The sequence below is a fragment of the Gigantopelta aegis genome, chromosome 4 (assembly GCF_016097555.1).
Source record: "Gigantopelta aegis isolate Gae_Host chromosome 4, Gae_host_genome, whole genome shotgun sequence".
Classification (NCBI taxonomy): domain Eukaryota; kingdom Metazoa; phylum Mollusca; class Gastropoda; order Neomphalida; family Peltospiridae; genus Gigantopelta; species Gigantopelta aegis.
Genome location: NC_054702.1, coordinates 26,768,194 through 26,794,975, shown reverse-complemented (window position 1 = coordinate 26,794,975; position 26,782 = coordinate 26,768,194). Strand labels below are relative to the sequence as shown.

The following is a 26,782-nucleotide window of genomic DNA, read 5'->3' as shown; positions in this document are numbered from 1 at the left end:
CACCTAAACAACACTGCATACTGTACTGCTGTGTGATGTTATTGCAGGGTTCGATAAATCCACTAGCCCTCGGTCCCGGGCTAGTGGATATTTGGTCTGGTCTAGTGGAACTTATCAACTGCGTTGTTCCAATACATAGGACACTTGCCAAAATTTCTGTGAGAGCTAGTGACGTTCTCAAACATTTGTCAAACACTGGGTATCGATGTTTACACATTATACAATGTTTTTGTTGATATTATTTTTTTTAAAAGATAGGATGTTTTAAAGGGACATTCCTGAGTTTTCTGCAAGTTTTTAAGATGTTATCGACTAACAGAGGCTTTTTCACGACTGTAATTATATTTTTCTGTATAAAATATTAGTGGCTGTATATTAAACGTGTTTCTAATCGTTCTAATATTTGTAAAAGGTTAAATTTCATTTCGTTTCCTAAAAACGATTTTTTCGTACTTACGAAATTATTTGAAGACAAAATCCAGTTTGGGCTTCTTACAAATATTAAGACGACCAGAAACACATTGAATATACAGATACTGATATTCTAAACAAGAAAATATATTTAATATGTAAATTTAATCGTAGAAATATTTTATTTGTCGGAAACATCTTACAATGGAGCAAACTCGGGAATGTCCCTTTAAAGGCGCTCAATCACGGATTTAGTGGGCCTTATTTCTCTAAATATGGATTATAAATGGAAAGTACATTCATTTGGATTACCAAACCTAGTTATTGTATGATCCAAAACATTTTAATTGAACTACGATCGAGGGAATTCCATGACCGCTTCGTTATAAATAAAATGATTTTTTTAACAAATCTTATTTCATGACGAAAATAAACAGAGAATACGCTGAAATAAAATAATAAACAGTCGGAATATGAACTCAACCAGCGCGTGTTCATGGAATTTAGCAGAGGATAGAGTCTAATACGGTTACAACGCTATAGCGCTTGGTTCGAAAACGGATAAATGTTTTTTTAGCGTACAACAATGTGGGCATACGACCAGTCGTCAAATAGTCCTCTGTTAGTCGATAATACTCTGAAACATTGCAGACAAACGCAGGGGAATGTCCCTGTTTTTAAACGTTTTGCAACTTATTTTGACTGATTCGTAAATGTGGGCATTTGGTTGGTTTAATATACTATACTATATAGAATATACTGAATACTATATAATAGACTATATATATACGTATATCTATTAATCCTCCAAAACAACACAAAACAAAAACACAAACCAAAAAACCCACCAAACACAAACAGTAATAGGGGCCTTACTGTCGGCATGTTTTTGCCGCCCAACGGTTAACTTAATTCTTAATTAACCCAAGTGAATCAAGTTCTACGTGTCAGGGACAAGTTAAGCCTGCCGTTTGTGCGTGGGGTGAATTCACGTTAATCTTGCATTGTTTTATAGACAAACCCGACCAAACCCCCCCCCACCCCCAAGAAAAACACCCGCCCTCCTCCACCCAAAAAGGCTATAGGGAGGCTAAAATAAATACCATATAATACGAATAATTAAAACAAAACAATGCTAATTATTATTATCTATTACTTATGATTATTATTATTCTTAGTATTACCTGTATTTATAATGTTGGTCACAAATACGTCGCTGTGGGGGGGGTGGGGGAGGGGCTTTTGTTACAGAAACATTACATACATTTAGAGGGTGACTCGGAAGTGGTATCAGCGTGACTGGTATAAAAAAATGTGTTTTGAGATTATTTCCTGCTTGCATTTTGGCATTGGACACAGAGTTATAGGACGTCCCCGTCGTTGTGTATGTAGCATGGGCTACGTCAGGAGGTTGTCTGCAATTGATTGCTGAAAATACATATAGATTACTATTACTCTGCTGCTTATCTAATGGTTACATTTTTACTGAGAGATAATAAATTTTGATCATTATTTATCTTTGGCAGTTGCATAATGACAGTTTTTTGCTCAAAATATATACATGTACTTAACCAGGGAGCCAAATGGTTTTACCTGACATGGGATGCTGTAAAAGGTTGTGTGGTATCAATCTGTTCAGAGACCGATATAGTGGATAATGACACCACTTGCAGCAATCTGAATCATGCGAAGTAGTGCAATATTGTGGTTTGGTTCTTATCGTATAATTACTAGTAGGTAAATATATGCCAAACTATTGTCATTTGTGTATTTATGGCAGCCATTTTGGAATATTGATAGATATAACGGCTCTATGCATTGGCTGTTTGATCCAATGGATTATGTGACCCCACTCATATGGGTATAGCCACCAAAAGCACGACTCTGTGTGCATCGAGTGCCGAGATATGGTCGAAAACGGATTCGGATGGAAGCCATTTTCAAAAACAACTATAAGCTTTTTTTCAGCAGCACATTTTTCGGGTTGTGCACCTTGAGGATGTCAAGGAAGGGTCTCTGAACATATTGATACCACACAACCTTTTACAGCATCCCAAGTCAGGTTCGCCCAACAAATGAGGTTTGGCTCCCTGGCTAACTAGTAAAATTTACAACACAATCATTTGACTTCACAGTGTTTCACACAATGTCCACACATAACTAATTAATTACAGTTAACTTAAAATTAAAACCAATAGGTCAGATCAGATCATATGGCTTAACATGCACATTCAGAGCAAGCTGTTGTAGCACACGCTTGTCATGGGCGCAATTATCGAATTATGTCGGCTCCTCCGTCCAGGACATGAAAGAAAGTATTTATAGGAATGCTAAAAACGACTGTAGATTCAATTAGATAAAGTCTGAAATATACTACTGGTATCGATATTGGTTTAAATGTTGAAGATTTGTCGCTAATTGTTTTACAGTATCCGAAATAGATTAATATCGATCTTGTTTTAAATGTTGAAGATTTGTCATTATTATTTCATAGTATCCAAAATAGATTAATATTGATCTCGTTTTAAATCTTGAAGATTGGTCGCTAATTATTTTACAGTATCTGAAGTATATTGGTATTGATCTCGTTTTAAAAGTTGAAGATGTGTGGTATTGTAACAATTTATAAAACGGATCTGAGTATATTTCATATTTCAGAAACCGCAGACCTAAATTAATAACTGCTATAGATTCGGTTATGTTAACAGTACTTGAAACATATTAGCATATTTTTTTTAAATATCGTAAATGTAGTATTTTAGGCGCCATTCACAAATATCGATATTTTAATGAGCATACCAAACATACGCTGTAGTGTGGGGGTAGTACAAGTTGAAACATTTTGGTAAATGTCAACGGTCCCTTAGCAATATAATAATTATGTCAGTGTTTGAAATTTTAATTCACCTTCACAGTACAAGTTCGTTGGTGTCCACGTCCCCGTTGCCGCACACGTTGATGTGGCCGTTCCGCCAGTGTCACTAAAACCAGCGAGACAGCTGTACGTAGACACATAGTTATATGACGTCCCCGTCGTTGTGTATGTAGCATTACCCACGTCAGGGGGTTGTCCGCAATCAATGTCTGGAATAGATTAGTGTAGTTTTCTAAGGAGTAACTCACATTAGGATAAAAGAAGTTACAGTTCCCAACTGTTAATCAAAACCACGTAATGGCACGCAGGGAAATTTGTTAATTAAAATATTAACGAGCTTGACTTGTAGTTTTGAGTTGATATTATGATAAAGTTATCTGCAAGATCAGTGTCGGATGTTTGGACAGAGGCGCAATTTCAGCGCTTGCCATAGTCGCTATTTTCCTCAGATACGTCACTGGCAGCGATGTCAAAATTTGATAGCGAGATACATTGTTAAATTACGGATTCTGGAACACACACGAGTAGGATGCATCAATATACACATTCTAAAACTATGATATCACCGGTAAGTTGAGAATATTGTCATAAAATGTGCTTAACTTATCAATGTAACTTATACCTATGGAATCATAAATAGACTCGAATACGTGGCATACAGGAGTGAAACAGTGTTTCACTGGTGCTGCTGCTAATAAACATATAGCCGGGACATTATTGAAAGGGGGTGATGTCGGGTTTCTTCCTATAATGTGTGTATTAGTGGTTAATATGTGCAGTATGTGTTATCGGCGAACTCGAAAATGATGAATGTAATCGTATTTAACGTCAAACAAAGGCTCATTGTTGTATTAGAGCGGGAATCTTTGCCTACTCGGTTGTAGACGGCCATTCCGTGTTTTCGCTATATAGTTACCTCTGGCCGAGAGAGAGAGAGAGAGAGAGAGAGAGAGAGAGAGAGAGAGAGAGAGAGAGAGAGAGAGAGAGAGAGAGAGAGAGAGAGAGAGAGAGAGAGAGAGAGAGAGAGAGAGAGAGACAGAGACAGAGAGACAGAGAGAGACAGAGAGACAGACAGACAGAGATACAAAGAGACGATCATAACGTGCATATGTCCGTGTAGCTGTAGAAAGTCAAGAGTACCAGTGTCTTGGAGTTTCCATGATATTCAGTTTCAATTCCTATCACGTTTTTGTGTTTTGGAGTTTCCGCTACGTGTCGTGTGTTTGAGATTCAATCGATTTGAAATAGTATATGTACATGTATATAAACATATATGTATAGCAATATACTATCCATGGCACCATATTACCTTTAGTAAGACACGTTTTCGTAGAGCCCACCCGGATACAAACTTGCTTTTCACCGCATTGATTGTTGTTACAAGAACCATTATCCTGGAAATAATTTAATAAAGCTTTATCACATAATATTATGTACTCTACTGGCAAAGAAAGACCGAAAGGAAGGAAGAAAGAGAAATATTTTGTGAAAAACAATCTTGACAACAAACGTAAAAGAAATCCTTTTTATATCCTTACATAAAACCAAACTAGTGCAGGCGTATTTTTGTTTTCAGAACAGCCTTCAATGTAATGTTGCTATGGAAATGTAATTGTTTCAAGATTATTAAGGCATTCGTCAATCGCCTATATGTCAACACACTTAGTATATGATTTGATTAATTTACATCTAATAAAAAAAAGTCAAATATCGCATACTTGTATTATATTGGTTAATATTATAAATATAATAATAATAATAATAATTTAATAATAATAATAATAATAAATGAATGAAGAGTCCACGGGGAAAAACTATCTAAGTCACAGTTTTTAGTTTTAGAAAAATATTGATTTTAAAGGATGATGCTGCCCGAATGTGTTCACATTCACTGCACCTAAACAACACTGCATACTGTACTGCTGTGTGATGTTATTGCAGGGTTCGATAAATCCACTAGCCCTCGGTCCCGGCTAGTGGATATTTGGTCTGGTCTAGTGGAACTTATCAACTGCGTTGTTCCAATACATAGGACACTTGCCAAAATTTCTGTGAGAGCTAGTGACGTTCTCAAACATTTGTCAAACACTGGGTATCGATGTTACACATTATACAATGTTTTTGTTGATATTTTTTTTTTTAAAGATAGGATGTTTTAAAGGGACATTCCTGAGTTTTCTGCAAGTTTTAAGATGTTATCGACTAACAGAGGCTTTTTCACGACTGTAATTATATTTTTCTGTATAAAATATTAGTGGCTGTATATTAAACGTGTTTCTAATCGTTCTAATATTTGTAAAAGGTTAAATTTCATTTCGTTTCCTAAAAACGATTTTTTCGTACTTACGAAATTATTTGAAGACAAAATCCAGTTTGGGCTTCTTACAAATATTAAGACGACCAGAAACACATTGAATATACAGATACTGATATTCTAAACAAGAAAATATATTTAATATGTAAATTTAATCGTAGAAATATTTTATTTGTCGGAAACATCTTACAATGGAGCAAACTCGGGAATGTCCCTTTAAAGGCGCTCAATCACGGATTTAGTGGGCCTTATTTCTCTAAATATGGATTATAAATGGAAAGTACATTCATTTGGATTACCAAACCTAGTTATTGTATGATCCAAAACATTTTAATTGAACTACGATCGAGGGAATTCCATGACACGCTTCGTTATAATAAAATGATTTTTTAACAATCTTATTTCATGACGAAAATAACAGAGAATACGCTGAAATAAAATAATAAACAGTCGGAATATGAACTCACCAGCGCGTGTTCATGGAATTTAGCAGAGGAGAGAGTCTATACGGTTACAACGCTATAGCGCTTGGTTCGAAAACGGATAAAATGTTTTTTAGCGTCACAAATGTGGCATACGACCAGTCGTCAAATAGTCTCTGTTAGTCGATAATATCTGAAACATTGCAGCAAACTCAGGAATGTCCCTTTAAACGTTTGCAAATTATTTTGACTGATTCGTAAATTGGTCATTTGGTTTAAATATATATATATATATATATATATATATATATATATATATATATATATATATATATCCTCCAAAACAACACAAAACAAAAACACCAACAAAACCACACCAACAAAACAGTATAGGGGCCTACTGTCGCATGTTTTGCCGCCCAAAGGTTAGCTTAATTATTACTTAACCCAGTTGAATCCAGTTCTACGTGCAGGGACAAGTTCAGCCTGCCGTTTGTGCGTGTGTGCATGCACGTTAATCTTGCATTTTTATAGACACCCCCCCCCCCCCCCCCCCCCCAATAAAACACCGCCCCCTCCACCCAAAAAGCTAGTAGTAGGCTAAAAATAATAACAATAATAATAATAATAATAACAATAACAATGATAATTATTATTATTATTATTATTATTATTATTATTATTATTATTACATGTATTATAATGTTGGTAAAATCACGTCGCGGTGGGGTGGGTGGGGGCTTTTGTTACAGAAACATTACATAAATTTAGAGGGTGACTCGGAAGTGGTCTCAGCGTTACTGGTATAAAAAAATGTGTTTTGAGATTAATTGCCTCTTGCATATTTGCGCATTTGAAATATGACTAAATACAGCAAAATAACCTTTTAGTCATATTTATTTGCGGTAAAATTAACTTAAAAAAAAATGACGTCAGGAGCCTCAAAATTGCAATCAGAGAAAGATTATTAAGTTCAAGCCCTGTTGTTAGTGAGTTTATCTTTCAGATAATCTATTTCAGCAGCTGATAATTTGTAATTTTTATTTATTTATTTAAATATTATTAATAATTTTTTGTTAGTACTTTAGGGGCAATATTACGCTATTCATAGACACACACACACACACACACACACACACACACACACACACACACCCTCGTTCAGAAAACGCACTGTTCGTACAGTACTTAGTATATATTCCTTCTGTTCCAGATGGTTCGGTAAAATGGATGAATCAAATACTTATTTACCGCCTAGATACATTTTTTGCTGTGTATATAGCCAACATTCATTAGCGTAGGCTATATACACGGCCGTCGAATATATATAGCCATATTGTATACAAACACCGTCTAGTTCACAGTATTCTTTTAAAATGTGACAATCCCTATCCTAAGCCAGCTATTATGGCATATTTGGCATCATAATGAATTTGACAAGGTGGAAAATGAAGGTGTTTGCGACCCAGATCGTTAATTTTGTTCGTGTACGACTAACGATAAATGTACCTATAGATGCAAAGGCCTAACTAGTCGGGATTGTCGACGTTTAACATGCTTCTGTTACTAACATAAATCAATGTATAAGCCTATTATCATTCAGTACATGTTTTTATTAATATTTAATAACCTGTTTCATTGTTGTTGTTTTTCTATTTACCCTACGTCGCAGTCGACGGTGAAGGGTTCCCGTTACACGAGCTTGGTAAATCGTTTTGATACTGCGGTTATTTGGGGGATGACCGCCACGTGACTCAAAAATAATACGTCAAACCGTTGCTCTCCAAATAGCCGTTATTTTTCTTTGAATTATGGACCGTCGACATAATTCAATTAATTTTATAAAATATAAATGATAAGTGGGATATGGTGGTTATGTAGATGGTTCAATAAGGTACTTATAGGTACAAATCAAAGTATATATTTTCAGATGATACTTTGTTGGGTCATTAATTAGGTCAACCATCCGTGACAGAGCGACTTTAAATATAGTTTTGCGGTGAATATGTTTTTGAACAATGCAGGCTAGCATTTTTTTTACTAATAGAACATAACAACTTGACCACTTTTTGGTATCGTCAATATCATATATTAGGAATAAAACATGTATTAAGCATACTACATTATTTTTATTCCTAATATATGATATTAACGATACCGAAACAAACGAGGGTAAATAATATGTTTATCATATAATCTCAAGCTTAATGCATATACAAAACTTCACATACGCTGTTTTCGCTTCCTATTTATTGCACATGTCTTTATCACTATAGTAAGTTTGAATAGGTATGTAATAAAACGTGTTTTTGTAAACTGTACACGCAATTTAAATTCCAATTCACCATTACTAGATATTAAAATGACGTAAGACTATGTGACACGATGTCTTTTTGAATCGAAATGACGTCAACTTTCAATGACATCATTTTGGATATCTTTACATACAAATAAACTAGTGCTTAACGGTTGTTACTTTTTTTGTGTTTGTTTCTGAACGCTGGACAGCTTTCAATGTAAAGTTGCTATTGAAATGCTTTTGTTTGATGACTATGAAAGCATACGTCAAATTATGGAGTGTCACCCTAGTACTTTTGCTTAAATGTCACTAAACCTAGTGCCGTGACCTCGATTAATTTAATTTACTAATTTGCAAAGATATCAAAAAAGTATGTGATTGAAACATATCACATATTTTGATTGCACTGAAAATGTAAGATATTATATGATATATATATAATAATAATTAAAAACGAGACTTAAAACGTGTGTGTATGTATAGATGGATGGATGGATGGGTGCATGGATGGATGCATGGATGGATGGATGGATTTGTGTATGTGTGTATATGTATGTGTTTACGTATCTGTATATGCATGCATTATAAAGTAACAATAATAATAGTAGTAGTACCTGGCCCATGGAGCGTTTTCCGCAAACACTATCCCGGACTGGGTGTCAAAGGAGGATGGGTTTGCTGTAAGCAGATCCTGATAGTTGGGTGTGCATTCTCGAGTTTTGGGATTGTAGTTCACGGATTTACATAGCGAATTCTGAGCACATAGATTCTTACACTGATAAAAATTCTTCACTATGTCCGTGCTCAGCATTGATCCCGTTAGACGACCAGTACGTGTTGGAATACCTTGGAATGTCAAGCTAGACACCAAGCTGAGTAGACAAAAACACCATGGAACCATTTTCACTGACAATCCCTCTAATCTCTTCATGGCCAATGTAACTATAGAAAGACAGCACGATATTGTTTGCTATGATGTCGCCTATGCTCTGTAAATGATATGTCAACTCACTTTCTGGTCTAAGGCCAACTTTATGGATCTACGTATTATTTTGTTCTGTCACTTTCAAAACATAAGCATACTAAGTTAACACATGAAACGTTTTCAGAACTTCTCTATTCAAACCAAGTACGCTCGTTGTCGTCGAATCAAATTGCGAATCATATTCCAAGACAAAAGCTCTTCCTTATTCGTTTATCGAACGGAATTAGTTATTGAGCTTACGAACAAAACCCAAGATAGGTGATACGGCGGGTTTGTTTTTTGTTTTGTTTTTTTGTTTTTTTGTTATGGCTTTTTTGTTTATTTTTTTATTATTATTATTGAAAGGTTGTTTACACTCCAATGGGTGTTGTTAACTGATTTGAGGGGAAACTATATGATGAAATAAAAACAAATAACAAAAAGAAAGAAAAAAAGAGGATAAAACCCACCTCACAACAACAAACAAACAAAACGTTACTGCTTACAATCAGCAAGGGACCGGCATATTATTTTGAGAATTGAAATGCTAGTTGTCTCGAAACTCGAAATAGGATATTAGTTTTGACTGTTTTTTATTTTGTTTAAAGGGACACACCCTAGTTACGGCTAGTTGTTAACCATTACGGCGTTGTTTTTCGCTATTAAACCCATTTTTTCACAAATAAAATTGCACTTTACTTACCGTTTATTATTTAGAATATACATTTCCATTCACCTGAAGTGCACGGTTCGCGCAATCAACATCCGATTTGTTGTTGTTCATTTGTGAGATTTTTCTTCACAGTTCGTGAACATTTTCAGTAACAATAAAGTTCAGACAAGTAAGTATCTCAATACAAAACGTTACAAACCCTTAAAACCAATAATGTTGCTAAGTCCTACGATATCTGGAGAGGGGATACAACCAGGACAGAACAGTTGGAACATGTCCAGGAGAGGTGAAAAGAACGCACCCCAAGTCTGTGAAATTTGTCGTGACGTAGGCATTGTTGTGCTTCGAGCGACATCTACCGGTGACATCAGAATACAAACTTTCAAAATTATTTCAAGCAATTGGGACATGGGGATTCCCATGGTATTTATCGATATAAAACCTGCTTTTTCACTCCATTTGATAAAAACGTGATCTAAGTGTGTTACAGGTTTGTAGATTAACCAAATTATAATTTATTTTCGCTGGATGGAACTAGGGTGTGCCGCTTTAAGGATATATCAGAGGTAATAATTGTGTTTTTTTTCCCCGGCAAATGACATTGTGTCATCTTTGGTCCTTTAGGGGCGGGACGTAGCCCAGTGGTAAAGCGTACGCCTGATGCGCGACCGGTCTATGATCGATCTCCTGGTATATACGTATATGTTATCCTGCATGTCTGTCAAAATTACCAAACATCCAATAGCCGATTAATAAACCAATGTGCTCTAGTGGTGTCGTTTTGTGATATTTTGGTGTTTGTGTCATAAAATGAACGATTTTTCACTTAGGTCTGTGCATTTTTATGTGTATTAAATAGAATACTATACTATTTCCCCAATGACACCATTTATGTTACAACTCGTGTGTTTTCGATCGTACACCCCTCGCTTTCGCTCATAGTATACAATTGAAAATAGACTCGTAATATACACGGTCTCTCACGGGAACTTGTTTAGAATTCTCTATAAAATAAATAGCTTGCATAACCAAATACATACATTTAGCCTGCAGAATTCTACTTAAACGGGCTTATGGACATATTAAATTTATAAGAAAAATATCCTTGCTGAATTACAAAAGGTTTTTTTTGGGTTTTTTTTTTTTATAATCATCGGCCATTGGATGTCAATAATTCGATAATTTCGACATATAGTCTTAGAAAGAAAACACGCTACATTTTTCCATTAGTAGCAAGGGATCTGTTATATGTACCATCCTACAGGCAGGAAAAAAACATACCACGGCCTCTGATATACCAGTCATGGTGCACAGGCTAGAACGAGAAATAGCTCCATGTACCCACCGACGTGGATCGATCCTAGACCGACAGCGCATCAGGCGACCGCTTTACCCCTGGGCTACGTAATGAATTACAATACTGTGTATATGCATGTAGTGCAGTGGTTGCGGAACAGAGCGTGTTGATGGCGCGGGGTCTCGTCGCCCGCCCCCCCCCCCCCCCCCTGTTTCTTTACCATCGTGGTCAGAAGGCTGGACATGCCGTAATATAACGCCTGAATTTCTTTATTTTCTCAGGGAATCATGTCCCCGAACTCTCCCTCTAACAGGGTTCGGCCCTTTTGGCCTTCAAGTTTCGATCATCCGGGGCAGGAAAGAAAGTTTGTTTTATTTAACGACGCCACTAGAGCACACTGATTTTGTTATTTTATTATCGGCTATTGGACGTCAAACATATGGTCATTCTGACACTGTTTTTTAGAGGAAACCCGCTATCGCCACACAGGCTGCTCTTTTACGACAGGCAGCAAGGGATCTTTTATTTCCGCTTCCCACAACCATGGCCTTTGTTGAACCAGTTATGGATCACTGGTCGGTGCAAGTGGTTACACCTACCCATTGAGCCTCGCGGAGCACTCACTCAGGGTTTGGAGTCGGTATCTGGATTAAAAATTCCATGCCTCGACTGGGATCCGAACCCAGTACCTACCAGCCTGTAGACCGATGGCCTAATCACTACGCCACGCGCTGACATGTAGTGACCCTGGAAACATGTGCCGACTAAACCGAGATCCGACTTCACCTCCCAGATCGCGGTCAAATGAGGGGCTCTACAGCCACTCACCTTGATGAAGTTGCCTCTTTTTCAGGACGTTGCCCTCATTAACCAACACATATTTCTCAACTAAACTATTGATCCGCTTCACACATTTGTCAACAACTACCGGATCGAATGTTTTTTCAGTTCAACAACATATTTGAATACGTACTGACGTCATACGGATGTTATTTCTGGGTGTTTCGAACCAATGAAATTGTTCTAACAGAACTACTTCTCTGTATACTGACATTTGTTCCGCTATACGTATAAACTGGAGTACAACCTCTTGACAAATATGTCCCATAAAAATAATTAAGTCATTCACGAAGACAAGTTTTTGCAATTTGTGGTGAATAAAAACATCATCATGGTAGGTCATGCATGGCAGATGTGTATACAACTTTCTTTTATTCTACCACAGAATGCTATAATATTGACAGGAAACGTGCCGACATGATCGTGCCGGCGTCTGCTGTAGAGAAAAGGTGGAGAAGATCCATAATGGTAACCGAGAAGAAGTCGATAGTTTCCGTTGCAATACCTTAACTGGGCAGCTATAAACGGGGGCAGGATGTTAGAACAATGAATCGACGGGCAATCTAATATACCTTGTCGAATACTAGTAGGTCTGTGTCTGTTACATTGCTTGTTTGGTGTGTTTAACTACAGCACTAGAGCACATTGATTTATTAGTCATCGGCTATTGGATGTCAAACATTTGGTAATTTTGATATACAGTCTTAGAGAAAAAACGCTATATTGTTCCAGTAAGAGCAAGGAATCTTTTATATGCACAATCCCACGAACAGGATAACACATACCATGCTCTTTGATAATTCAGTCGTGGTGCACGTGTGTCATATATACAATAAGATCATATCATGTTGTTTCTTGTTACAGATGTACTGCTGAAAAACAGCAGATTTGGAAATATATTTTAAATTACAGTTCAGTCATTTTTGTTTTGTTGGTAAATCCACCATTTACTTGAGAGCACGCAAACACGGTTAGTAGCGCTATAGTTAGCCGACAAAAGCTATCCCCCTGCACCCCCTGATAGGTACGGCCTGTATACAGCAGTGAAATATATTAAACTATGAATGAAATAAGCGTTCATCACAGACGGCAGCACCTTTTCTACACTAAAAAGTGTTAACTCGGTGTATTATCATCTTGCAAAAGTGACTATAATTGATCGTGCTTAATACTCTGTAGACACCAGGGAGTGTTATACTGGCTTTCGCTGCTTTGCTTGAATACTCAGTAGACACCAGGGAGTGTTATACTGGCTTTCGCTGCTTTGCTTGAATACTCTTGTCGGAGGGCCAGACGTTTTGGGGTTTCTTAAACGCGAATTATTTTTTTAAATACACGGAAAAATAAACGTTTCTATCATATATTTTATGTCTAATAAAGTAATGATACCGATGTTAACCTTCATGTCGTCATGTCGTTGGATGTCATAGATGGAATTGTGGCCCCACCCTCAAGTGCAGTTGAGTGAAGCTTTAATGTATGAACCAGTGACTGGAGTTAATATTAATTTCGGAACACAAGAACGTTTCGTATAAAAAAAAAAAAGTTCTATCAAAGTAGCTAAACTGCATTAACACATTCATTTGATGACATAACGCAATTTTGGCATAACAAAGCTTTAATGTATGAACCAGTCAGTGGAGGTAATATTGATTTCGACCTAAAACAAATAGGAACACATAAACGTTTCGTATGAAATAACGCAATTTTAAGTTGAGGATATGTGAATATGTTTAACATATATCAATCTGCTTAGCCGATTTAACTCGTATTTGTTACTTGATGCTGAATTTAATATTGTGTAAAATATATACCGAGTCAAATTAGAAACTTCACAATCTAAAATTTGAATAAAGTCAATGAGTGTTGAAACCCATCACAGCCCACGTGACCCGATCCATAACACGTGCACAACACCAATGAGGCAAAAGTGGTTTTGCACGTGCCAATGGTCACGTGGCTATAATAGCACACGTGTTTTCATCGTTAATTGCTCACAGTAGTCTGACAGAACCAAAACACACATTAAAACGACATTTGTTACAACCTGTTCGATGCCAGGCCTCACAAATGTGCAGCGTGAACGTACTGTCAGCATGTTGCATGCGGGAACATCAATAGCTGACGTTACAAGGGCGTTGGTTTGTAGTTGACGGGCAATTTATGATCTGCGGACATGAGTACAACAAACGGGCACCACAGCTGGGTAGACCACGGTAGACCACGTATGACGTCATAGGCAGATGAACGTCATATTGTGTTACGTCAACTCCGCAACCGTTTCATGACAACTACAGCAACCAGTAATGAACTTTTCAGACGTCCGATGTCCACGTAAACGATCCGAAATCGGCTGCGAACCGCTCACCTCCAAGCAAGGCGTCCATATGTTAGACCAATTTTGACCGAATTTCACCGACGTCAACGTCAATTGTGGGCACAACACCACTTGCGATGGACTCGGAGGGAATGGAATACAGTCGTGGTGAACGTCATGCTCAGTGTTGTGTCAGTGAAGTTGACATGTTCAGAGACGGAAGTGTAATGCTTTGGGTGCTTTCTGTGCAAATGGACGTTGTCAACTTCTTGTCATCCGTGACAACCTCAACGCTGCTGCATACCGCGACCGGGTGCTGGCCCAGGTATGTGTGCCCTTCATGGCAGCTCATGGTCCAGGCCTGATCATTTAGCATGACAACGCCATCTGGACAAGGGATTACCTGAGGAACGCGGGTATCAATGTCATGGATTGGCCTTCAAGATCACCCGACCTGAATCCCATCGAGTATGTCTGGAATATTCTGGAAAGACGTCTGCGCACTCTCAGGAACCCTCCACAGACTTTGCAGGAACTTAGTGCCTCATTAGTGGAACAATGGCGCCGTATCCCTAACCAGTCTTTACACGCACCAGACGGTCAATGAGGAGGCGTTGCCTTGCAGTTGTGTGTAAACATACATGATCATTTCAACACAAAAATCCACATGGAATGAATTTGATGAATAATACAAGAATAAAAAAGAGTTGACGTCAGTATCATAATTTTATTTTTTCACAGAATCGTGACAAAATATCCGGAAGAGTTTCATCGCAAATCAAGATAATCGCCATATTAAAAACCATTGTCCGAACACAACTCAGACACTGATCACACGTAGACAAACACAAGTTCAAATTCAGTTTTCAGCAAAACGCGATACGATTGTCTGAGGATATATCGCAGATTGCAGAGAAACTGGCTTAGTCTTTATGGTGGTTTGGAATAAAACGTTTTTAGGATTGGGTGTGCATAGTGGCGTTTATCGCAAAAACAAGTGTACAGTATATATGTTTTGCGATGAAACTCTTCATCAGAATATATAATAAAAGAAAACAAGTGTACAGTACATATGTATTTAAAAATAATTATAACAAATAATCTCCTTGAAATAAATAAAAAATTGACATAAAAAGGAGACTATGTCTTATATATATATATATATATATATATATATATATATATATATATAGATATATATATATAGGGGGGAGGGGGACAGACGGGTACACAGAGATACATACAGACAAAAGGACGGAGATGAAACCTATAGTCCCCTCCGGTTAGACCGATAAAGGGATAATAACTAGTTACTGTCTAAAGATATCGTGTTTATCATGCGCAGATTAGAATGGCGAATGCCGCGTTGCTCTGCGGAACACGTTTACAAGTTTATTTATTGTCTTAAGTTTTACAACTAATCAGCATATATAATAAATACATGTCTATATACAATATGTACAGTATAAAGGTGGGGAGTGATTTTGACATAATATGGTAAATGTCAAAAACGCAATACAAACTTTATACAACTGTACAATATAAAACTAGATTAAATCAAATTATTTCTTAAATTATTTGACCAAATTAAATATTTCCCAAGGTTATTGAGTTCTTTAATGTTGTCGGTATAAACAGGATAAATATGATAAATATATAATATCAGGTTACTACGTTTTGATACCGTGGTTATTTGGCGAGGTTTAGAGGCGACCTTCAGCCATCCTTTTGCACCGTTATTGAACCGAGCCAAATAACCACGAAATCAAAACGTAGTAATCTGATATTTTTTTATCATCCAACCCATTTCAAAATATAATTTATATATATTTTTAGTGTGATTTTGGTAAGAATTAACTCAAGATCCCTGGGCCGATATTTATAAAGATTCTCAAGTGCTTAAGAATTCTTAAATATAAGAAAATTGTTAGAATGTCTGAGAAATACTCTTAAGTTTAAGAGTCTTTAAATAATTCTCAGAATGCCTAAGAATTTCTCTTAAATGTCAGAATTGCTTTCAGATTATTCTCAAAGTTAAAAAAAACTTAGGAGACATAATATAGAGGACTTCTAACATTTGTTAAGAATTATTATCTCAAACAAAATGGCTGCCGCTGCTGCATTTGGGGGGACACCGCCAGCGAATATTTAGGGACAGAAAGGACTTTTTTGCAATTTATACCGACGAAGAACTTCTAAAACGTTTTCGTTTAGATCGAGGTGGTATTTTGTTTGTTACGGACTTGGTCAGGGACGCCGTATCACCATCTACCTGCCGAAACAAGGCCATCCCGGCAGAATTAAAAATCGTCTGTACGTTACGGTATCTGGCAACAGGTAAAATGCAATTATGTAATGGCGATGACTTTGGACTTTCCCAACCAAGCATCAGTAAGGTTATTACGGAAACGTTAAACGCCTTAACGACGCCAGTTATAATTCGACGTTTTATAACCTTTCCTCTCAACCATCATGAGGTGCGAATGAATGAAGCCGCATTTTTGCAAATTGCTGGATTTCCTGGCGTTGTCGGGGTTATCGACGGTACTCACGTCCGTATACAGGCTCCACACAAAGACGAGCCTGAGTTTGTCAATAGGAAGCACTTCCACAGTCTGAATGTACAGGTAATTGTTGATGCCGAGTACAAGCTGATGGACGTGGTAGCCAAGTGGCCCGGGTCAACTCACGACGCACGGATTCTGCATGAGAGTGGCATAAAGCAAATGTTTGACCGGCGTCTCGTTCCCGGAGGATGTCATCTGCTAGGCGACGGCGGGTACCCATGTAAAACATGGCTCCTGACACCCTTCCTGAGACCTCAACCTGGCGCCCAGTCACGCTATAACAGGTATCACTATTACATCCCCTTTACAACTATGTAGGATTGTTGAATGTTTCACACTACTATTCATTTCCATTTCGTTCTTATTAAGTGAATTTAAATATAACTACATGGAAACTACAGTTTACAAACATCACAAGATTGTTAGTAAATGTATTTGCTATACGAGGAATTAAATTACAGTACAAAGAAAAATCATAGACAGGTGGTCCACAAAATGCATCTGACACCCCCATTTTATTCACTTGGCAGAAATCATTGCATACAAAATCAACCTTTGCTTATATATTTTACTTTAAAAAAAATGCTCAATAAATTATACTGAACGAGTAATTAAATGTATCAATGTCATGCATTTGTAGGGCACACAAAAGAACCAGAAGTGTGGTGGAACGAGGAATTGGCCAGATGAAGAGGCGATTCCATGTTCTCCATGGAGAAATCCGCTTAACACCTGCCAAGACTTGCAAAGTAATTCTCGCATGCTCGGTTCTACATAACATTTGTAAAACCCGTAACATCCAGATGCCACCAGATGAAGCTGGTGATTACCCTGACGGTGATGAAGAGGAGGGAGACGAAGAAACGGAAGCCGCAGGAGCACCCAATCCACAAGGACATGGCCTGCGACATCGTCTTCAGTTCACCAACATTCACTTCCAGGGTACTTAATCAGAGTAAAATAATATGATATATATATATATATATATATATATATATATATATATATATATATATATATATATATGTTTTTTAATATGACGGCCACTTGTCGGGCCGGCCAAAACTGGACGTCATATCCAGGTCCGAATAAATGTCAACAAAAATTTACAATTTTATTGTTATGCTAGAACTCTTTAATAAAAACTAAACAAATACAGTGTACATTCAAATATATGCTTACCCTCTGTACTAGCGTTAACGCGATCGGCTTACGAATTTTAGGTGCCATTTTTAGAAACAAATGTCAGAAATAAACAGCAACAGTATAATAACCTCAAGAGCTGACACGTTGTTTTCGGTAACAAGACTCTCAACAACTGCTTTTAATGATTACCTCCGATTACCTCTCAAGGTAAAAACACCTGTTAATTGTCGAATACGAGCATGCGCCACTAACTACACTGGTCTACTAATTGCCGCCAGTTACCCGTCTTCAGCACTTGTCACAAGATTAAAGGATTTTGTTTCTTATCAAAGCTAACCTGGAACAATTCATTGAACACCGAACAACACCAAACAACATCTAACATGTTAATTTCTATATCAAAGAAGCAACCACAAAAGTGGCCGACATGAGACTAAATGATACTGCAATGTATTCATCCTATTGTGTTTACAGTTATGACCTTTGACATGACGTGACCTGACACAACAGATCACTACTGCTTAATAAACAGCCAATCAAATAAATACATAACGGTTGCTACATATTGCAATCCTATAGCACCGCTCATGTTGTTATGTTTTTTTTTGTGTTTTTTTTTTTTAAAGTGAACATAATCGCTGATATTCCGGTTGAGAACCGGCTTTCAGTTCAACATTTATTACGGTAACTGCTGCATCCATTTCTTTACAATGCATTTTTATGGCCGCGACAACAGGTTCATTTTCGCCTTTTAGTTCGAAAATTGTGACCGGTAGCCGCGTGGAGCAGGTGGTTGACATACAAAGTTAAAACACATAGTAAAATACGTTGGGGAACCTCAACATGGCTGTCATAGACAGGTGGCCGCCATACAGTAAAATGAAACATTGAATTGTTTAGCTTATATGCAGATTTTTCTAACGCCTGGCAAAACTGTACCCGTCCATACATTTAAAGAGAATCATTGTTTTCGTGATAATTTATAATATGTTTCTATTCTTCACTTTTTTTTAATTGTTTTAATTTTCAACATTAAATATTGTTTCTGCAACTCTAGAACATCTATTTTCAATTGTCTATATCTTCTTTTCGTTATCCTATCGTCTGCATCATCGTCTATCCCACAGGGAACTGATTCCAAGATGACGGTTGCTGGTGGGTGGTTCATGGTGGAAGAGGTGGAGGGTGTGACGGTTGAACTCTGAGGCACCACACTGAAACAAATGCATACATATGTTTGACAAAGTTCGTTTACAAGGAGAGAGGTTACCCCTGGCAATGTACGGTATTGTTCATTTGATAGTCCCAGAGGGTTAAACCATAACATATCTGCTCTGCAGGGCAAGTTAACATTTGTTTACTTTCTTTCTTTTTTTTTGTATTATAGGAACGAAGATGTACATGCATGTTTGTTACTTACTTTTAATGTTATCAAAGCGTGTTACTAGTAATTTATTTTAAATACATATGCTGGGTAGGCGTTTCCATAGGCTTGTATCAATTTCATGTGATTATAGTTATCATCTTATTTGTTTTCATTACTTCTTTTGCAATTTAAAAATTTGTTTAATTTTGGTTCAAAGGTTTTATTATATTGGAAGGGGGTGGGGGCGGGGGTATGGTTAGACTCTGAGACCGCTGTATTGATTTGGGATGATGTGGTTAGTGTAGTGCTATTCTCTGAAAATAATGTATTTAGTGAAATAAAGAAATAAACAAGTTCATTATTATTGTTATTGCTATTGAACCTTGTGCCTAAATCAATGACCTGAATCAATGACGAATCAAGGCCACCGTCAACCCCACTTATGGAAACATTGGAATGCCCCAAAACATCGTAAACCGCTTCAGCAATACCACTCAGGTTCATCACGGGACCGCCTCCTGCAACAATAATAAAAAAGCAGAACAAATATTACTATAGAAATGAATTTTTAAAATACAATAATTCCACGTATAGTACAAATGTATTTGACTATACAGTTGACCATTTTTACAAGATTTGCTTTTGTACATAAAAATTAGTCTATGTATAAGAAAATATGAAGAAAAAAAAGGAATCCCCCCTTAGGGACAGCAGCTTTGAACGAACCTATTTTAATGAACAGATATATCTAATATTTTACAAATACCCTTTCATTTTTAGAGGCCCCCCCCCCCCCACCCCACCACTACATCCATGCATGTCTTTGGGTCATCAATGTCCAGTGGCGGATCCAGGATTTTCTATAAGGGGGGGGGGGGGGGGGGGCGCAGATGTGGCGTAGATGCGATTTCCTGCAATCTTGACAGTAAAATATAACGTAAAAAATAAAACGTCTGTAGCGAATAGGGGAGGGGGGCGTGCGGACCGTGCGCCCCCCCCCCCTGGATCCGCCATTGATGTCTTCTACTGCCGCATTTTAAAAAAAATCTGATTATGGTACGAAATTACTAGGGCACGAAATAAGTAGGGTACGAATTCATATCAGGTACAAAATGAACCTGGTACGAAATGTTCACCCACGTATACATGTGGCTTCCACGTGGTGTTGTTACATTTGATTGTCAGTAAATCACCAATATTTGTTTTACAAAATGAGACGATCCTGTGAGTTCATTATTGTGACCACCACAGGGGTGATTTGACACTTCAAGTGATGACCGGATTGTCGGACCATGTACCCTGAAAGTCTTAAACAAGAACGTTGTTCTTTTTCCCGCCATCTTTCACTTTTCATACGGAATCGACTTGTCACCATGTGCCCATTTATTGGAATACGTTATGTCAGTTCACGGCATGCTTTCGCTGTTTTTGTAGTTGTTGAAATGTGGAGGGGGGTGGGGGGGGGGAGTGGAAATTTTAACCATATTCAAGGAATGTACGTGTTGCTACTGCCTCTGGATGTTTCCTAATTATTGTAAGTATCCTACTGTAAATAAATATAATTGTCTTAAAATTTGAATATACATATATATTTACAAATTAGCTTCATGCAGAGAGATAGAGAAAGAGAAGAGAGGGATAGAGAGAGAGAGAAAGAGAAGAGAGGAATAGAGAAAAAGAAAATAGAGATAGAGATAGGGAAGATAGAGAGAAGGATAGAGAAGAGAGAGAGAGAGAGAGAGAGAGAGAGAGAGAGAGAGATAGGGATAGAGAATTCCAGTTAGCAAAATTAAAAGTGGAACATGAGTTAAAGTTGAATACTGAAGAAGTTAGACGTGAGGCAGGAAATGGTTTTAACATGTCGGAGGCTTATAGATCAGTGCCTGTATTTGATGACCAGGAGGTAGATATGTTCTTTCAACTGTTTGAACGGGCCGCTAAGCAGTTAAATTGGCCGCAGTCTAAGTGGACATTGTTAGCCGTGTCTAAGTTTAAGGGGAAGGCTAGTGTAGCTTATAATTCAATGAGTGATGAGCGAGCAAGTCAGTACGACCTAGTTAAGGCTGCAGTGTTGAGGGCTTATGAATTACGGCCTGAGGATTATCGTTTACGGTATAGCGAGTTGAGAAAAACGCAGGGTCAGTCTTATAGTGAGTTTGTGGCTAAGAAGGCAGGGATGTTTGATAAATGGGTGGTGTCTCATCAGGTAGAGTCATATACCGAGTTACGGGAGTTGTTGATCTTACAGGACATTAAAAATGGATTACCAGTTAGCTTACGTATTCATTTAGAGGATCGTGATGTCAAAAAGATAGAGGAGGCAGGCATAGTGGCAGATGATTACGTGTTAATACACAAAGCTCAGGCAGTACAGGGTAGCTCTTTACAACAGGGTGATAAGAAGAAATTTCAGCCAGGTTTTTCCAGGGAAAGTAACTATCGGGGAGAGTCATCTAGTTGGTCAGCTAGTCAGGCAAGGAATGCACCTGGTGGGCAAAGTAAGGATAGGCCTGCATTATCAGCCAATGCACGAACTTTTCGTCCACATTGCAGTTACTGTAAAAAGGATAACCATCTTATCGGGGACTGTTTTAAAAGGAAAAGAAAGTAAACCCGTATGTGTCCACTGGTATAGTTTGTGATATGAAACAAGAGTTGTGTCCTAAGGCAATATCAATCTATAGAGATACCGGGTGTAGTCAGAGTCTGATAACGCAAAAGTGTTTAGCTGGTATTGAAAATTCAGATACAGGACATAGTTTGGCTTTAAGCTCGGTTACTGGAGAAAAAATGGTTGTCCGGTTACATAAGGTTTTCTTGTGTTCGAAGTTTGTGACGGGACCAGTCGTTATGGGTGTTGTGAAGGACTTGCCTGTTGAAAACATAGGAGTTTTGTTGGGTAATGATTTGACTAGTCAGTGTTGTCAGCCGACATGTGACCAATTGTTAATTAAAGACAGCCCTTTACCAGTAGAAGAGAGTGAGGTTGATGAGATTAGATATCCTGCGTGTGTAAAGACTAGGGCTATGGCCAGTAGGTTAGCACAAGACGCAGAGGATAATTGTGATTTGTCTGATACGTGTGTGAGCCATGAAATTGGTGTGGATGAGGTTATCAGTAAAATGGTAGATAAGTCAACTGAGGAATTAAATGTGGTGGAACCTGTTGATCTCCCGCAGAGGGGAATTGAACCAGTTGTGTTTGATAGAGGGGATTTACCTTGTAATAGACAAGAGTTAGTACTAGAGCAGGGGGCTGATCCAAATTTGTTGGCAGCTCGCACTACCTTGTTAACTGTGGACAAGGGAGTATTAATGAATAAGAGAATTAGATATAGAAAGGATAGGAAGCAACTGAGCCAAGCTCAGAGCAAAATAAAATCAGTGGTTGATAGGAAGGCTAAGAGTCGGGAATTTAAACCAGGGGATAAAGTGCTGCTGTACCTTCCCATTAAACGGGGTTCATTACAGAACAGGTATTTCGGTCCCTATGTTGTGCACAAACGGGTTAATGAGACAGGGTATGTGATAAACACTCCTGATAGGGTTAAAAAAAGTAGGTATTGTCACATCAATTTGCTAAAAGGTTATTTTGACAGACTGCCGATAGTTCCAGAGAGACCGGTCCAAATTGAGAGACACTCAATTTCCTGTGATGACGTCAAGACTGCGGAGATCAAGTTGGCCAACGGCCAGATTCTAGCAGACTTGAACCCCCAGCGAGCAAGGTTGACTACGTTGAAACAAGACAATGTTTCCATTTGTCAGAACCTTCCAACGGTTACCAATACCGTAAGACAAGATGTGCGCTTGGAACCCAACGCTACACCGATTCGACAGCATGCCTATCGGAGAAAACCTGGAAAACGTGCGCCACTGAAAAAGAAGGAAACGAAGTCCCAGTGGTCAGATGAATGCGAGAAGTCATTCAACCGTCTCAAGCAGAGGCGCTACTCGTCTCCCGTGATGGCAGCACCGGACTACCGAATGCCGTTCAAGCTAGCTGTGGATGCCAGTGACGTGGGAGCCGGAGCTGTGCTGTTCCAAGAAGACGAAGACGGACTGGACCATCCTAATGAAAGCCTCCAACCAGAGAGAGTTGAGATGGAGTCTTCTTCTGCAAGAATACCCAATTACCATTGGACATATCAAGGGCACATCCAATGTAATCGCTGATGCCCTGTCCCGAAGTTGAACGTTATGATAATGTGTTGACATTCTTGATTTCTGTTTTGTTTATATATATTTTATTTTGTATACCAGGGACTCAGAGACTCAGTGTGATTACTGGTAGTCACCTTATTATTACGTGTGTTATAAATGCCCGTATGCGTCGGTTAACGCACCTTTGTTTTAATGTAGTATATTTCCCTATTCCTAGAGTAGAGGAAATATCCTTTTTGAGGTGTGGGGGGGGGGGGGGGGGGGGGGGGGGGGGGTGTGACGGTACATGCTCTTAATTTCTTTTCGCCTGTGGCGATATTAATTGTTTTAGAGGGTCGTGTGCACTTGGTTACGTAATACCTCCGCGCGACCGTACACACCCTTAGCCAGGTGCGGAGGCCATGTGGCGAGTAGTTACGTAATACCTCTGCGAGTGCGGTTTTTACAACCGTGATTTGGCGACGATGGCGTCAGTAAGTCTGACAATCGGAGAGAAATAATACCGCTTGGTCGCGGTGGAAATATCAGATGATAAGATTCGGTGCCGCGATGTACCCCTAGGCGATATTTCGATTTATAATAAATAGCTAGTGTTTTAGAGTTATGAGAGAAACATTTGGAAGGCGTCCAGGGGGAACGTAGTCCGTTAGGACTTGGTAAATATCATGTCTGCTCTGTTGTATAACCTTGATGTGATTGATGTGACTTTTAATATTTTAATACTGTATTATACCAATATTCTTTAGACAGTGTCTTCGGTCATCTGACGAAGTAAATCGTAGACTTTTTGTTCTAACATTATATGAGTATTTGGTAATATAAAGCTTAGCCAGTCATCCTAGAAGACCTAGGTAAACTGTAGGTTATTTTCTTTATTGTGATAGGTACCAGTATTAATTTTGTGTTACAAGGTTACTGAATGAGTAGTTAAGGGTTAATTAAAAATTAACCAGTTAGGAATAGAGTGGTAATTCCTTTATTAATTAACTTCTCCTAGAAGCGTTTCTCAATTATCACACGTGTGGGTGTTGTGTCACGGTGAAGTGTTTAGCATATTGTGTAAACTAGACACCCAGAGATTAACTAATTAAGTGATCAGTTCTGGGTTGTTATTATTGTTGTTATTAATTAACTACTGCGGCAGTACATTTGTCAGCGTAGGTTAATACAGATTCCAAAGTGTATTGTGTGTTTTGTTGTGTTTTCTAGTGAACTAAACGTGCTATATTACATATACTTTATATAAGATCGTATCTCTGATCATACCTAGATACGAGCCAACGCGGGTATATACTGCTCGTTACAGAGAGATCTAATAGATATACAGATAGGAGAGATATTTTGATAATCGTGGGATTCAGTTACGGGTATTATAGAATCCCCGTGACAACAATATTTAAAATATTTTTTAAATAATTATAATGACACACAGTAGCCAATGTTTATTCTTGTGCTGGGTTGATTTACAGTCATCCATTCCCCCGAAATGACAGAACCGGCCTTAGCTATTTTTAACTCCATCTGCCATTATGACATAGTCTATGATTTAAGATGTCATACATTTAAGCTCCGCCTACTGCCTACAGAACCGAATCGATTACAATTTACATTAAATTAATATAAAAAGTATAACACAAAATGTGTATTTTGTACACTCAAATGTCAGTATTAGTAAACATTTATATATTACATTTAAAAAGAAACATTTTATTTGGGCAATGAATAAATGTTATAAAAGTACCGGAGGTTCATTATTCGTGCCTGTTGTCTTTTCGTGCCCCAAATGGAAATGGCGTTTTGCTAAGCAATCCAATTTTAAAAATTACTGAACAATCCTTAACTTTTTTCGTGTGGCCTACATTGGTCATTTCCTTGTTTTTGTAATGGGCTCGTAAGGGGCACGGAAAGACAACTCACTAAGTTGTGTCACGGGGATTTTTCTCGAACTTTTAAAAACTATTTCAACATTTTATGCAATTTGGTGTTTTGTTTCTGGAGTGTGTAAATCAAAGAGAAATGGGCACTTTGTGAGTTTACTAAATCGTTCTTATTTATTTTGTTATTTTGAGTAGGAATCGTGCTTAGGGGTACGGAAATTAGGCACACCACTGTCTACCGAAATAACTTACCTGTGCCTTGCATGTGTGTCTTTTGCGTAGAAATTTCTTTTCGTGATCTACACTGGACGTTATACTACCGTTTCTCACAGTCTTCCGATGTTCGTAGCACGGAAGGGAATGCGGCGTTTATTTCTTCGGTGACTGCCAACTATGCTTCCTTCTTCTTCTTGCTTGTCACGCCTGCTCCAAATTTACCTCTTATTATGTCTTTCCTTTCGTCCACCAAACGAACTAAGCTTAACGTTTCGTCTTCGGTCCACTTAGGTTTCCGTTTGGGTTTGCTGGACTCCATTACGATGACACTGACAGATGCACGTCTGCTTGTTTTGACACGTGGCGCTAAATATAGACGGGCTTTCCCCTAACTACGAAGGGAATTCCATCTGAGAATTTTCAAAGTCAAATTTAAGACTTAACTAAAAGTTGTCTCAGAAAATTTTTAAAAGTAAATTTAAGAATATTTTTTCCACTCAGAGTACTTTTAAGGTGTTAAAGAATTTTTTGAGAATATTCTGAAAAAAATCTGAAAATCTTTATAAATACAGCCCCTGGGTCTGATTTAAGGACGATGTATACGTCACAGGCTGTTGAGTGTGACTACGTCACTGCATGGTCGAAGGCGTAAAGTTATTATTAACCGAATTACACAGAAAGTGCCTGTTTCATACTCGACAAAATAAGTACGTAATTTAAAAAATATATATTTATTAACATCATTTTGAGTTAGTGTAGCACTAAGTAATATCGAACAAATAACTTTATAATTGAACAAATAACAAATAAATTTATAACATTGAAAAAAGTTATTGTCTGTTTAAGTAACAAGATACATCCAATATTTAGCGGTAAAAATAAATTGGAAAGTAGCCTAAAGTCAGTTTAGTAAGTTTACGGCTGGGATTGTGCTCCATCCCATGGGGATATATTCAAAGTGTTTATACGCAACACAGAACCTGCAAATAACGAGTTTGAAGTACTTGTGTTCTGTAGGCTTAATCATGGCAGCG

At 37.8% G+C, this 26,782-nt stretch overlaps 2 protein-coding genes across 2 annotated transcripts; one reads left to right on the top strand and one right to left on the bottom strand.

Moving 5' to 3' along the window:
• The first annotated feature begins 16,295 nt into the window (after positions 1-16,295).
• On the top strand, positions 16,296-17,893 carry LOC121370021 (putative nuclease HARBI1). Its single transcript, XM_041495115.1, has one exon. The coding sequence runs from the start codon at positions 16,755-16,757 to the stop codon at positions 17,295-17,297; it is 543 nt and encodes a 180-aa protein (XP_041351049.1). The 5' UTR covers positions 16,296-16,754; the 3' UTR covers positions 17,298-17,893.
• Positions 17,894-18,756: 863 nt separating this feature from the next.
• Positions 18,757-25,839, bottom strand: LOC121370408. The gene is made up of 3 exons (XM_041495615.1): positions 25,785-25,839; positions 19,874-20,009; positions 18,757-19,339 (listed from the first exon to the last, which is right to left on the bottom strand). The coding sequence occupies exons 1-3, from the start codon at positions 25,795-25,797 to the stop codon at positions 19,126-19,128; spliced, it is 363 nt and encodes a 120-aa protein (XP_041351549.1). The 5' UTR covers positions 25,798-25,839; the 3' UTR covers positions 18,757-19,125.
• Between the last annotated feature and the right edge of the window lie 943 nt (positions 25,840-26,782).

What these genes read in the sequence shown, in the direction of transcription:
- LOC121370021 (XM_041495115.1), top strand. Translation starts at nt 16,755, where the DNA reads ATGCAATTATGTAATGGCGATGACTTTGGACTTTCCCAACCAAGCATC.
- LOC121370408 (XM_041495615.1), bottom strand. An exon ending in GTCATTGATTTAGGCACAAG is followed by an intron (nt 19,340 to 19,873) that starts GTTCAATAGCAA and finishes CATTTGTTTCAG; the next exon opens with TGTGGTGCCTCAGAGTTCAA.